Source organism: Scyliorhinus canicula, chromosome 13 (genome assembly GCF_902713615.1).
Source record: "Scyliorhinus canicula chromosome 13, sScyCan1.1, whole genome shotgun sequence".
NCBI lineage: Eukaryota > Metazoa > Chordata > Chondrichthyes > Carcharhiniformes > Scyliorhinidae > Scyliorhinus > Scyliorhinus canicula.
This window is the reverse complement of record NC_052158.1, coordinates 137,023,927-137,038,364: the sequence shown is the minus strand read 5'-3', so window position 1 is coordinate 137,038,364 and position 14,438 is coordinate 137,023,927. Positions and strand designations below refer to the sequence as shown.

Here is a 14,438-nt window from a genome sequence, read left to right as displayed (position 1 = left end):
ACGGGGAGTTCGGGGAGCTGGTGGGGGGACTGACAATGGGAGTTGCCCTGGAGGAGGCGGGGCCCGGCAGGGCGAAAGCGCGGGCTTCCCGCGCTGTGAGATGGTGGGGGCGGGGCCGGGGCTGAGAAGCGCGGGTCGTTGCTGGCTGTTTCCTTTGCCCGCGCAAGAGCAGGGGGAGGGTGGACCCGTTGACGGGCACAATGGAGGAGGGGTAGTCCCATGTGGGGAGGAGCCGAAGGTAGGGCGGGAGTCGCCGGGGTCAGAAGTTAGCTGGCTCACGGGAGTGCTGTGGAGGGAGGGAGGGAGGGAGGGGCGCGACTAGGAGGGGTCCGAGCCTTGGGGGGGGCCGAATGGGCCGGTCAAACGGGCCCGGGTATTTGCGCACCTGAAGGGACTGAAGGCAGATGTGGCCATGCTCCAGGAGACACACCTGAGAGTGGTGGACCAGGTTCGGCTGAGGAAGGGATGGGTGGGCCAAGTATTCCACTCAGGGCTGGATGAGAAGAGGAAGGGGGTGGCGATCCTGGTGGGGAAGAAGGTGTCGTTTGAGGCGTTAAATGTGGTGGCTGACAGTGGCGGGAGATATGTGATGGTGAGTGGCAAGCTGCAGGGGGAGCGGGTGGTGTTGGTATGCCCCAAATTGGGACGATGCGGGGTTTATGCAGCGTATGTTGGGCCGCATTCCGGACGTGGAGGTGGGGGGGCCTGAGGGGGAGGGGCGAGAGCGAGAGCGAGAGCGAGAGCGAGAGCGAGAGCGAGAGAGAGCGACTTCAACACAGTACTGGATCCCCCATTGGATCGATCCAAGTCCCGGACGGGTAGGAGGCCGGCGGCGGCTAGGGTGCTGAGGTGATTCATGGACCAGATTTTTGGGGGGGGGGGGGGGGGGGGGGGGGGAGAAACCCCTGGAGGTTTGCGAGGCTAAGGCCAGGGAATACTAGTTTTTCTCCCAAGTACATAAGGACTACTCGAGGATTGATTTTTTTGTCCTGAGCAGGGGGTTGGTGTCGAGGGTGGAGGATGTGGAATACTCCACCATTGCCATTTCAGATCATGCCCCGCACTGGATGGACCTCGGGCTGGGGAAGAGAGGGACCAACGTCCGCTCTGGCGCATGGAGGTGGGGCTGTTGGCAGATGAGGTGGCGGCCGAGAGGGTTCAGGGGTGTATCGAGAGGTACCTTGAGGCCAATGATAACGGGGAGGTTAGAGTGGGGACGGTCTGGGAGGCATTGAAGGCGGTGATGAGGGGGGACTTGATCTGCATCCGAACCCATAGGGAGAGGGGGGAGCAGAGGGAGAGGGAGAGACTGATAGGGGAGATGGTGTGGGTGGATAGGAGATATGCGGAGGCCCCAGAGGAGGGATTGCTGGGGGAGAGGCGTAGCCTTCGGGCCAGATTTGACCTATTGACTACCAGAAAGGCGGAAGCTCAGTGGAGGAAAGCACAGGGGGCGGTGTATGAATACGGGGAGAAGGCGAGCAGGATGCTGGCACACCAGCTCCGAAAGCGGGACGAGGCCAGGGAGATTGGGGGAGTGATGGAGAAGGCTGGGAAGGTGGTGCGGAGGGGAGTAGATATTAATGGGGTCTTCAGAGACTTCTATGGGGAACTGTACCGGTCGGAGCCCGCGGTGGAGGGGGGTGGAATGGGGCGCTTCTTGGACAAGCTGCGATTCCCGAGGGTGGAGGAGGAGCAGGTGGAGGGACTAGGGGCACCGATCGAGCTGGAGGTGGTGGTCAAAGGGATAGGGAGCATGCAGTCGGGGAAGGCGCCGGGGCCGGACGGGTTTCCGGCGGAATTTTATAAAAGGTATTTGGACCTGTTGGGCCCCCTGTTGGTCCGGACCTTTAACGAGGCAAGGGAGGGGAGGGCTTTGCCCCCAACTATGTCATGGGCGCTGATTTCCTTGATCCTGAAGCGGGACAAGGACCCTCTGCAGTGCGGATCATATAGGCCGATTTCGCTGCTGAACGCCGATGCTAAGCTGCTGGCAAAGATCCTGGCCACTAGAATAGAGGATTGCGTGCCCGGGGTCATTCATGAGGACCAGACGGGGTTTGTGAAGGGAAGGCAGCTGAATACAAACGTACGAAGGCTCCTCAACGTTATTATGATGCCGGCTGTGGAAGGGGAGGCGGAGATAGTGGTGGCATTAGATGCGGAGAAGGCCTTCGATAGGGTTAAGTGGGAGTATTTGTGGGAGGTGTTGGAGAGGTTTGGGGAGGGGTTTATCCAGTGGGTGAGGCTGCTCTAAGAGGCCCCGATGGCGAGTGTAGCCACAAATAGGAGGTCGTCGGAGTACTTTCGGCTGTACTGGGGGACGAGGCAGGGGTGCCCCCTGCCCCCTTGCTCGTCGCGTTGGCAATTGAGCCCCTGGCCATGGCATTGAGTGAGGGAGTCAGGGAACTGGAGGGGCCTGGTGCAGGGTGGGGAGGAGCATCGAGTGTCGCTGTACGCGGACGACCTGTTGCTGTATGTGGCGGACCCGGTTTTTGGGGGGGGGGGGGGGGGGGGGAGGAGGCCGGAGGTGATGAGGAATCTTAGTGAATTCGGGGATTTCTCGGGGTACAAGTTGAACTTGGGCAAGAGTGAGGTGTTTGTGGTACATCCGGGGGATCAAGAGGAGGGGGTTGGTAGGCTCCCATTGAAGCAGGCAGGGAAGAGCTTCAGGTACCTAGGGGCCCAGGTGGCGGGGAGCTGGGGGGCCCTGCACAAGCTCAACCTCACATGGTTGGTGGAGCAGATGGAGGAGGAGTTTAAGAGGTGGGATTATGTTACCACTGTCACTGGCGGGGAGGGTGCAGTCCGTTAAGATGACGGTGCTCCCGAGGTTTTTGTTCCTGTTCCAGTGCCTTCCCATCCTTATCCCGAAGGCCTTTTTAGGAGGGTCAACAGGAGTATCACGGGATTTGTGTGGGCGCATGGGACTCCGAGGGTTAGATGAGTGTTCCTGGAACGAGGCAGGGATAGGGGGGGGCTGACGTTGCCCAACCTCTATGGGTACTATTGGGCTGCCAACGCAGCGATGGTGCGTAAGTGGGTAATGGACGAGGAGGGGGCAGCATGGAAGAGGATGGAGGCGGCGTCTTGTGTGGGCACGAGCTTGGAGGCGCTAGTAACGGCGCCGTTGCCGCTCCCTCCAACGAGGTATACCACGAGCCCGGTGGTGGCGGCTACCCTCAAAATTTGGGGGCAATGGAGACGGCACTGGGGAGAAATGGGGGGCTCGATGGAGGCCCCGATACGGGGGAACCATCGGTTTGTCCCAGGGAGCATTGATGGCGGATTTCTGGGCTGGCACAGGGTAGGGGTTAGGAGGTTGAGGGACCTGTTTGTGGAGGGGAGGTTCGCGAGCTGGGGGGAGTTAGAGGGGAAGTTTGGGCTCCCCCGGGGAACATGTTTCGGTACATGCAGGTTAGGGCATTTGCCAGGCGGCAGATGGAGGGGTTCCCCTTGTTGCCCCCACGTGGGGTACGGGACAGGGTGCTCTCGGGGGTGTGGGTTGGAGGGGGAGGATTTCGGACATATACCGGGTAATGCAGGAGGTAGACAAGGCCTCGGTGGAGGAACTGAAGGGTAAATGGGAAGAGGAGCTGGGTGAGGAGATTGAGGGGGGGACGTGGGCGGATGCCCTGGAGAGAGTGAATTTCTCCTCTTCCTGTGCGAGGCTCAGCCTCATACAGTTCAAGGTGCTGCATAGGGCCCACATGACTGGGTCGAGGATGAGTAGGTTTTTCGGGGGCGAGGACAGGTGTGCTAGGTGCTCGGGGAGCCCAGCGAACCGCGCCCATATGTTTTGGGCGTGCCCAGCATTGGGAGCGTTTTGGAAGGGGGTAGCAAGGACGGTGTCGAGGGTGGTGAGATCCAGGGTCGAGCCAGGCTGGGGACTCGCAATCTTTGGGGTTGCAGTGGAGCCGGAAGTGCAGGAGGCGATAGAGGCCGGTGTTCTGGCCTTTGCGTCCCTAGTAGCCCGGCGGAGGATCTTGCTCCAATGGAAGGATGCGAGGCCCCCAAGCGTGGAGGCCTGGATCAATGATATGGCGGGGTTCATTAAAACGGAGAGGGTGCAATTTGCCCTGAGAGGATCAGTACAAGAGTTTTTTCAGGCGGTGCCAGCCTTTCCTGGCGGAACGGTAGGGAAATAGGCTGACAGCAGCAGCAACCCGGGGTGGGGAATGCGAGAGTGAGAAATTTTGGGGGGGGGGGGGGAGAGAGAGAGAACTGTGTACATGGGTCTGTGGGATGTGGCGGGTGCTATCTCTTTCCCTTTTGTTGTTTGGGTGCTCTTTTGTTTTTTTTCTTTTTCCTTTTGTTTGAAGTTGCTCTTGAAGTTGGGGGGGGGGTATTGTTCTTGGGGTGTTACCGCGGTTGTTTGTTAATAGAGTTAAGATGTTTATATTTTGTAAAAATTTCAATAAAAATTATTTTTTTTAAAAAAGGTTCCCTATACTTTCCACCCTCATCTTTCATCCTCACAGGTACAAGCCAGTCCTGAATTCTAATCAACTGACATTTGAAAGCCTCCCACATGCTGGATGTTGATTTTCCCCTCAAACAGCCTCGCCCAGTCAACACAAAGAAGAAAGAAACATACAGCACAGGAACAGGCCCTTCGGCCCACCAAGCCTGCACCGACCATGCGTCCCATCTAAACTAAAATCTTCTACACTTCCTGGGTCCGTATCCATCTATTCCCATCCTATTCATGTATTTGTCAAGATGCCCCTTAAATGTCCCTGCTTCCACCACCCCCTCTGACAGCGAGTTCCAGGCACCCACTACCCTGTGTAAAAAAGCTTGCCTCGTACATCTCCTCTAAACCTTGCCCCTTAAACCTATGTCCCCATGTAATTGACCCCTCTACCCTGGGGAAAAAACCTCCGACTATCCACTCTGAAATTTTGTAGACCTCTTATCAAGTCACCCCTCAACCTCCGACGTTCTAGTGAGAACAACCCGAGTTTACTCAACCTCTCCTCATAGCTAATGCCCTCCATACCAGTCAACATCCTGGCAAATCTCTTCTGCACCCTCTCCAAAGCCTCCAGATCACGCTCCAGATCCTGCCTAATTCCCAGTCTAACACCTTCACCTGAGGACCATGCTTGTCCTTATCCATAAGCAGCTTAAAACTTAGAATTGTTATGTAGTTACATTGTGTTGCCCTATTATGGATTTTCTTTTATTTCCTTTTCTTTTCATGTACTTAATGATCGGTTGAGCTGCTCACAGAAAAATACTTTTCACTGTACCTTGGTACACGTGACAATAAACAAAATCCAATCCAATCACTGTTCCCGAAATGATCTCTTACTGAAACCTGGATCACATAACAGTAAGTGCGTCACAGTCAATATAAGAAAAATTAAAATGACCCTCCACATCGACCCTATTGTTTATGCATCTTTCCAGATCTGTCTGCATATCTGATCCTCTATCTCCTGCTGGATGTTAGGAGGTCTGTAGTAAACTTCCAACATTGTGACAGCACCCTTCCTATTCCTGAGCTCTACCCATATTACCTCGCTGCCTGAACCCTCCAAGATGTCGTCGCTCAGGACAGCGGTGATATTCTCAACGAATAATGCAACACCCACATGTTGCATCCCCTTCTATCCGGTCTTCCCCAAAATACTCCTCGCATTGAAACTAATGCACTTCAGCCCACAAGCCCAGCTGCGTTGAACAACCACTCCCTGCCTGCTCTTCCTCTTTATCTTACTGGCCTTAGTCTGTAGCTCTCCCTCAGTTATTTCTCCTGCTGGCCTACTGCTCTGGTTCCCACCATATATAGAGAGCTGTATTTTAGAGGTTTACTAATGGAATTTAAATTCAAACCCAATGACATTGCCACTGCCTCCTGGCACGATTAAATTATCAGTAGTTTCTGTAGCAGTACTTTTTTTATTCAATCATGGGATGTGGCTCAGCCTGCATTCATTGCCCATCCCTAATTTCCCTGGAGACGGTGGTGGCGAGCTGCCTTCTTGAGCCGCTGCAATTCATGTGGTGTTGGCACGCCACAGTGCAGTTGGGGATGGAGTTCCAGGATTTTGACCCAGCGATGCTGAAGGAACGGTGATATATTTTCAAATCGGGATGACGTGCGACTTGAGGGGAACTTCCAAGTGGTGGTGTTCCCATGCATTTACTGGCCTGTTCTAAGAAGTAAAGTGGTAGTTGTCATGGGTTTGGAAGGTGCCGTCTCAGGAGCCTTGGTGAGTTCCTGCAGTGTATCTTATAGATCAGGGGTGGGCAAACTTTTCCGTGCAAGGGCCACATTCAGAAATTCACAATTTTAACGGGCCGCATAGTATATTAATTAATAGTCCCGGTTGTAACCAATTAGCGTGCGGCATATACCTCAGCGCTTCCCCCGGTGGCATCCTGCCTTTAGCCCTCTTTTTCTCTACTTTTCAAAAATGGCGCTTCACCCGGTTATGATTCTGGGCGCCTCATATAGAACAGTACAGCACAGAACAGGCCCTTCGGCCCTCGATGTTGTGCCGAGCAATGATCACCCTACTCAAGTCAACGTATCCACCCTATACCAGTAACCCAACAGCCCCCCCCCAAATTAACCTTATTTTAAAAAAAAAAATTTTTTTTTTTTTTTTTAAAATGACGATTTGATCTTGGTGGGCCGCATAAAAACCTTTGGCGGGCCGTAGTTTGCCCACCCCTGTTATAGATGGTAGACACTGTTGCCATTGTGCAGTGGGTGGAGGGAGTGAACATTTGTCGATGGTGCCTCAATCAAGCAAGCTTGGTCCTGGATGATGTTGAGCCCCTCGTGTTGTTGGAGCTGCACACATCCAGGCAAGACTTAGTCTCCTTTTGATTCTGGAAAAATCAGTACACATCATATGCTCAAAATAGAATCTGAATTCAATTATGTGCACAAATATCCAAACTGAAATTTGTAGAAACCAAGAACTTCAAATATAATTTTAATGAAGGTTTTTAAAGTAAATTGAAGACAATTCAATTGATAAATTTAGCATGTTTTGAAATACTTATGTTTAAAACTTCACTGGATATGAAAAACTTGAGAGAACAATGACAGAACACTTCCTTCAAATAAGTGATTGAATTGGCTCTTCAGCAAACTACCACAAAACACATTTTCATTCCGCCACTATAAAATGTTAGCAATTTCTACCATTTGCCCTAGAATCTTCCATTATAAACACTAATGTCACTTAAATCTGGACAAGAGTGAGTATTTTGCGGTGTCTCAGCCGGGGTGGGAGGGGGCAGCCATTCTGTAGGACAGGGACTCATTTTAGATACCTGGGGGTGCAGGTTGCTCGGGATTGGGTGGGTGGATGGCCTCCTTAAGTGGTGCGGAGGGCGAAAGCTGATCTGACACAGTAGGATGGTCTCCCTCTGTCACTGGCAGGCTGGGTACAGACAGTTAAAATGAATGTTTTGCCACGATTTCTGTTTATTTTCTAATGCCTGCCAATTTTCCTGCCAACGGCAATTTTAGATTGAAGGAATGATTATCTCGTTCATATGGAGAGGGAAGATGGCCAGAATTAGAAAGGTGCTGCTACATAGGGAGGCAGGGAGTTTGGGGCTTCTAAACCTGATGTATTATTACTGGGCAGCAAATCTGGAAAGGTGCGGAGCTGGGTCAGAGGGATTGACTCCCGGTGGGTCACAATGGAGGAGAATTTGTGTTAAGGGTCGGGATTGAAGGCGCTGGCAACAGCGCCACTCCTGATGGCCCCCGGGGAAATACTAGAGTCCGGTAGCGATGGCTTCATTGAGAATTTGGAGGCAGGGTCGAGGGAAATGACAATTCGGGGGAAATCACAGGTTTGAAACAGGGAAGTGGGATGCAAATTTTCAGAGATGGGAGGAGAAGGGAATTAGGACACTAAGATTTGGATTACATCGAACATGGGGGGGGAGGGGTGGAGGAGGAGGAGTGTTATGAGGGTTGCGGGGAGGGGGACTATATGGGTTAATGGTGACTATGGGCATTTCCAGATTCCTTTTTGTTTTGTTTATGTTAACATGCAGGCTGTTGTTTGCGGTTTAGTGGGAGGATGGGATTGTTGTTGATAAGGGAATTGACAATGTATTTGTTAATTTAGAAGAAAATGTGAATGTGAAAATGGAGAATAAAAATATTTTAAAATATAAATAAATACTATTGTGAAATATTGCAACAGATTTCTTAGATCAAATTGATTATTAGTCTAAATTTAAATTTCCAAATGGCTTATGGAATGTATTTTTATGAATAAGAATATTAAACACTGCAAAGAAATAGTTCTGATGTGTACATCCTTTCAATTAAGAGTTGCAGAGACTTGTGACTTCTTTTAGGACAAGTTCACCAACCACTGTTCAAAGTAAAGAGACATTGAAAGGTGGTCATAATGTGTAGTCAGAATGTGTTCTTCAGAACTGGTATAATCAATGGTGTTTCTAGGAAAAACTACTTTACTGCCTTTGTCAAAGTTGAATAGTAGATCTAAAGGAATGAGAGATTTACACATTCACTTGACTCTCCTCCTCCTCAAATTCAGCTGTGGAACAAGGTCTTACCATCTATTGAGCTTACCCTTTAAGCCGTTTCAAAAATCAGAGTGTTTAAGGTTTATGCGTCCCCATCATAAATTATACAATTGTGAAAACCATAATGTGAGGTCAAGATATTTAGAGGTCAACAACTAAACCTAGGAGCATCCATTGTGCAACGTGTATTCTCCACCCATCACCCACCATCTGAAAAAGGGGGTACAAGTGACACAAGTACACAACTCACTTGGTGATTAGATGCCATTAAAATAATTTTCAATGAACTAGGAACACAGTTTCAAAAACAAAAGCATAAGTACGTGTGTTAAAGTTGCAATCATCTATTCAGGACTTATTGCTTACCTCAACAGTAACAATAACACCTCAGAAAAGAGAGAACTGTTAAGCTCAAATCACACTTCAGATATTAAACTGGTAAATTTATGCTGCCGTCTAAATGCAGCGGTGATGCAACGCTGCATTGTCTTTTCAGTGTAAAACCTAGGTCCTATTTGCATCTTTGGATGGACATAGACTTGCTCAAAATTGACTAGCATTCTCCTGGTGTCCTGCACAATCTTCACCCACAAATAAAAGTTAACCTTTTGAAATACAAACTACAGGAAATTTTGCTATACATAACTAGATTTCATATTCAAAAAAGTGATGGCATTTCAAGAAAAAGGAATAATTGGCTATGATATATTTTAGAATGCCCAGAGGACCAAAAAAAGGCTATAGACAGGCAATTCAGAAACCAAGTCATGTCATATTTAACAAGATATTTTTCAACAAGATATTCAGTTATCTATGCTTCATGCATCTGAAATGCAAGTCCTTTTCATAGAAATATTCATAATATCTTGCACTCCAGATTCTGTATACAGTCAAAATACAAAGAATCTAATTTCCGTCAGCAAGTCTTCAAAGATCAGTTGCAGTCCATTTCCATATCAGTTCGACGATCACAATTTCAGCTTCTCAACTATATTCACTTTCCCATTCTTTTTCCACTGGAAACAGTTTCCAGGCTTTGCATAGCAATGACAAAACGGCTCCAACGCAATGAGAAGCTTAGTTGTGCTATTATTTTTGCACAAGATGCATAAGCAGATGTCTCGGCCTTGGTTTTTCCTTCAACTGTATGTTATATTACATACTCAAAAACTCTGGACCAAAAGCATTAAAAAACTTGCCTTCAGTTCCCCATTCAGAGCAGGTTATCCTACCTAGTGAACACACGTGTGCCCTTGATTATTGTTCACTTGAAAGCTGCCACTTAGGATTTTGAAAAATAATTAGAAGCACAAGTATTTCTGAAATGTTTCCACATAGTTCTCTTCATAAAGTTCTGAAGGTGTGTTAATATATTACAATACCACTCCAATAAATGTCACAAGATTAACATTTTCATTCCCATTAATTGTGGCTGTTGTGAGGGATAGAATTTGAGCCTTGAGAAACCAATCCAAAACCCAAGGAAGCATAGCATGATCAAAACAACAACAATAGTCACTATGAATCTTTGCTTTATGCTCTACCAAGACACTGTTTGATTCATCAAGTTCTTTCCCTCCATGTCACCCATTATTAAACAAACTGGGGACCAATAAAACATAACCAATATTTGAGAGTTCATTGTACATTTCCATTCTCAACTTTAGCAAAATCCCCCTTCAACATCGATTTTAACCTGCACCCAAACTGTCAATACAAATCTTAGACCCGTTTACTTACAAATTGAGCGAGGACATCAGTGCCAGCTTATTTGACCCTCATTGCACCACCCTGGGCAGAAACATCACGTGAAAACTGACCTGTAAGCACAGAAAAAGAGTTGCAGTCATTTAAACATTTCTGAACTGGTTGGCAGTTGGTCTTGGTGTGAGAAAAAGAGATCAGAAATACTCAAAGCATGCTCAGAATTAAACTTAAAATAATGAAATACACATTGACTTTTTATGAACAATGTAGTATAACTGATCTCCTCCTTCTCTATCAATAGCAGAGGAAAGAACGTCTCAAATCCAAGCGTTATGAACTATTTCCCAAACCCAAGAAAATAGGTTTGACAACTTCATTCCAGCCGAAAACAAAATCAAGTCACACCTTTTGATTTTGGATCATTAATTAAGGCAAAAATTTGTTCATGAATTCTTTGTGGACCATTCCAATTTGGAATTAGTGTACTTGCGCAATTTTAACTTCATCCAAAATTTTGTCCAACCTGAATAATAAGCGAGGTTACTCTCTTGCTGATCCAAGAGGTTGAGATCTACCCATGCGCACCCATCTGTGGTTTCACTGCATACGTTGTAAACATGTTAAAGCAAACCACAAATCTAGCCTTTGTCGCAATAGGACACAATCATTGGTATGTCCATTCTAGAATCTAACAACATGGGACAAAACTGGTTACCTTCATCAACGATTCTGAACACTTACAAATTACATAAAAGTCCAATGAATCGGTACATTTTTCCATATTCTTTCAAAAACTTGTTTACAAAGGATTTCCATCAATTTAATTTTCAAAATAATTTGTGCTACTATAAACAAGTGAGAAACTCCCTAAAATGGATGGATCCTGGATTTATTTTCTGTTTTTTTTTTTATATAAAAGTAAGTCATTCCAGCTACTGAAATTTAAAGCAAGCCACCATCCAGTGTCCGACAAGGGTGAGGTACCAGAGAACTCCTAAACCCCATGGAAATGCCATATCTTTTCAAGGTCCTTGAATTTGAAACAAAAATCAAATATTAATATTCAACATCTGCCACATTTTTGCCACCAATTGATAAATCAAGAAAATATATGAATCTGCAGAGACTTTACATTCCAGTTGCCCAAATTGGTTCTTGCCCCCAGAAAATGAAAAGTAGGTAGCACAAAGAGGAAATCGTTTGCAGGTATGTTTTCAGGGCACAGTTACTCAAGTAGACAAAATAATTAATTTCAAATCTAGCAGTTAAGAAAAATTAATGTATCCATGTCCATGAAACGGCAGCCTTCCACTTGTAATAAATTGAGGAACGTTACAGTTTGGATACAACAGAAATGCAAGAAGTTGCCCACTTCGTGCATATCAGATTGTGCAAGGCACCCATAACCAATAGTTATTTGATGACGACTATTCTTGGCAGAACATCCAGGCTTCCTCCCGAAGTTAAATTAAACTCGGTTTGCTTCATAAAATTAAGAGAAATTACAGCCTTTCAGTTTACGTTAGACTTTAAACAAATGGGACACCGAACTTTCGGCTCTCTCCGCACACAAAAGTTTAGATACATCAGTTGAATATGTTGCCGTCTTTGTCGAAATTCAGACAGACAATGGGGATCACTGAGATACGTGGTGCGTTGGCCATTCCTGTTTACTTTTGCGGCCTACAAAACACTGCTGCCGCAGGATTGCACCGCTTTGGACAGTGACAATACGAACAGAGCGGTTGTTCACTAAATTTTCGGAACGAGATAAATATATATAGATGCCACCAAAACATTGCTGGCTGTAGAGTGTCCAAGTCGTTTTTAAATTAAAACATCAAAAGTAGTACGCCTTAAACAAAAACGCAAGAAAACAAATTACTACCCGCAAAATGGGGTAATATTGCACATCCGTCTGGGATCATGGAAAATATTACTGAGCAGGCCCAGACAACAGGTCTTTATTTTTAGAGCTTTCATTATGGTTACAAGCGGCCTACCTCGCAGTGGGATTAAACCCAACAATCACCAAAGGAGAGGGGGAAGGCAGCAACTACATTTACTGTAAAAGTTCAAGCTCAGCTGACTCTTTTCCTGATCACACCAAGCAAAACACTCTCTTAATGGGTGGGGAGAGAGAAAGGCTGGTGGGGAATGGGCGTCCAGGCCTGTGTCCCAGCATCAATCCCCGCTGTCGGAGTTACAGCTGTCGCCGGATGTGTGAACGTCAAACACCAAGTGCTGCTGGGAAAGATAATGGGGGGCGGGGGGAGGAGGGAAAATATTTTTTTTTTAGAAACCTTCTTCCAGCATTCTCCCCACCCCCTTCCCTCCTCCCCAAAAACGAGGAAGAGCCCAAACTCGGTTTGTGAACCGTGGAAAAATGCTGCCAGGGATAACTTGAGTAAAAGACATGGAGTCAAAGCCATTTTGCTCCCTGGCCCTTACATGGCAAAATCGAATGCAGGGCTGAGCCCAGAGCTCGGGCTGAAAGGGCCTCTCCCCTTTCTTTTTCTCTCTCTATTTCCCTCCCATCATCACGAAAAGGAAAAGAACTGAGGGCGCCCGTGGGGTGAGGAGGAAAGAGAGAGAGAAAAGGCCAAAGGAAAGAGAAATAAAAAAAAGCAAACCCCAAATTGACCCATCTAACATTCACACACAAACTCCTCTCTTACGCTCTTCCATTACTTGCTTTTTTTTCCTCAGGATATTTTTTTTAAATATCAAAAAGGTTTGGCTAGAGAAGTGTGGGGGTGGAAGAAGAGTAAATCCAGCACCAAACTAGGTACACAAGGCTGAAAAATTCATTCTTGGGAGAGGTGGGCAACAATACAAAAAAAAACACAAAATCAAAGAAAGGCCCCCCCCCACCACCAAAAACAGCTTGGTCTTTTTTTTCTTTGAAAGAAGCAAGAGATGAAGAATAAACAAGTGTCTTGCCTACTCCCTCCCCTCGTTTCCCTTTGTTGCTGTTGTTTTAAATAAATGTTATTACCTAGTTTGTTCCAATTCTACAGCCTGTACTGCCACCAGCTCTCCCTCTCTTCCCCCCTCTCTCTCTCTCTCTTTACTAACTCTCGGCCTCCACAGCTTCACCGTCTCACCCTGCGCGTCGTCATGTATCCTTCCCCGGGACTATTTCTAGCTCCATCCCTTCAGTCAATGGGATGGGGGGAGGGGTCAACGAAGCCCACTCACTCCCTTCGCCCCCCCCCCCCCCAAAAATAAAATATAGACAAAAAAAATAGATTATTTAAAAGTATGGCTTTTCTCCTTCTGATTTATTCTGATGTACCCCCCCCCACCCACACCAATCCATAACGTCCTTCCCCCCTTTCTTTCGAATCGCCCGACATGGAATTCTCCCCCTTTTTTTGACACAGACATATTTTCTTCTTTTTAAAAAAAAACACATAATCCGCTGTATTTACAATTAATCAACTCCCCTTCCTTCCTTCCTCCTCTTCACACTCGAGCGTCTCGCTCCGCGGGGTCACGACCCTTCTAGTCCCGGGCACGATGGGTCAGGCGCCGCCTCTCCTCCTCCCCCCCCTTCGGTGATTATTTTAATTCGGCGCCCGTTATTTCAAACCGCCTCAGGTCGAGCAACGTAGGGAGGGGGTTTTTTTGAGAAAATTAATTTAAGTGGGTGTCCATGTCGAGTTTTGCGTTGCGCGGGGAGGGTGCTGGCTTGGTGCAGGGTAAAACTAGTCGCGGCCGCTGGTGTTTACATTCGACGTCGTTGCTCTGGCAATGAGAAGCGTCCAAAATGGCGTCTTTAATAAGAGGCACACTCTTCGAAATCCGAGCGCAAGCCCCGGCGCCCAGTAAGGATTATCATCAGCTGCTTGTGACAGACTCAGAGGTCAGTATATAGTGTGGGGTGTTTTTTTGGGGGGGGGGTGGGGGAGGTCTGAGCTGCACACTTGACTAACACGTTGCGACGACCGCACGTTTCCAGGGTTGAAGCCCACCTCGACCTAAACGGCAAAATCAACCCACTCCCTCCTCGGGTGGTACCTCCCTGAACCTTTGGGTTTTCGGCGACCCCGTTTATTTCGGCCGACCGGTTTGTGTTTCACGGGTTGGAGGTTAAGAAATGTCTGTTTTTGGTGGGGGAGGGGGGGGAGAGAGTCGTGTGGCGTCGCAGCACGTTTGCTCAGCACAGATTGGAGCTTTTCAGCTGTGGCCTT

At 47.7% G+C, this 14,438-nt stretch overlaps 2 protein-coding genes across 2 annotated transcripts in view; one reads left to right on the top strand and one right to left on the bottom strand.

Moving 5' to 3' along the window:
- trip12 (thyroid hormone receptor interactor 12) overlaps positions 1-12,485 on the bottom strand; it is a 196,322-nt gene extending 183,837 nt beyond the window's left edge. The window contains 2 exon segments of the mRNA XM_038817547.1: positions 10,276-10,355; positions 12,246-12,485. The gene's annotated coding sequence lies outside the window, so the exon portion shown is untranslated.
- Positions 12,486-13,744: 1,259 nt separating this feature from the next.
- Positions 13,745-14,438, top strand: part of LOC119976779 (F-box only protein 36-like) — a 90,503-nt gene continuing 89,809 nt past the window's right edge. Inside the window, exon 1 of the mRNA XM_038817550.1 lies at positions 13,745-14,110. Coding sequence (XP_038673478.1) covers positions 14,015-14,110 — 96 coding nt within the window. The 5' untranslated portion in view covers positions 13,745-14,014. The remainder of the gene's footprint in view (positions 14,111-14,438) is intronic.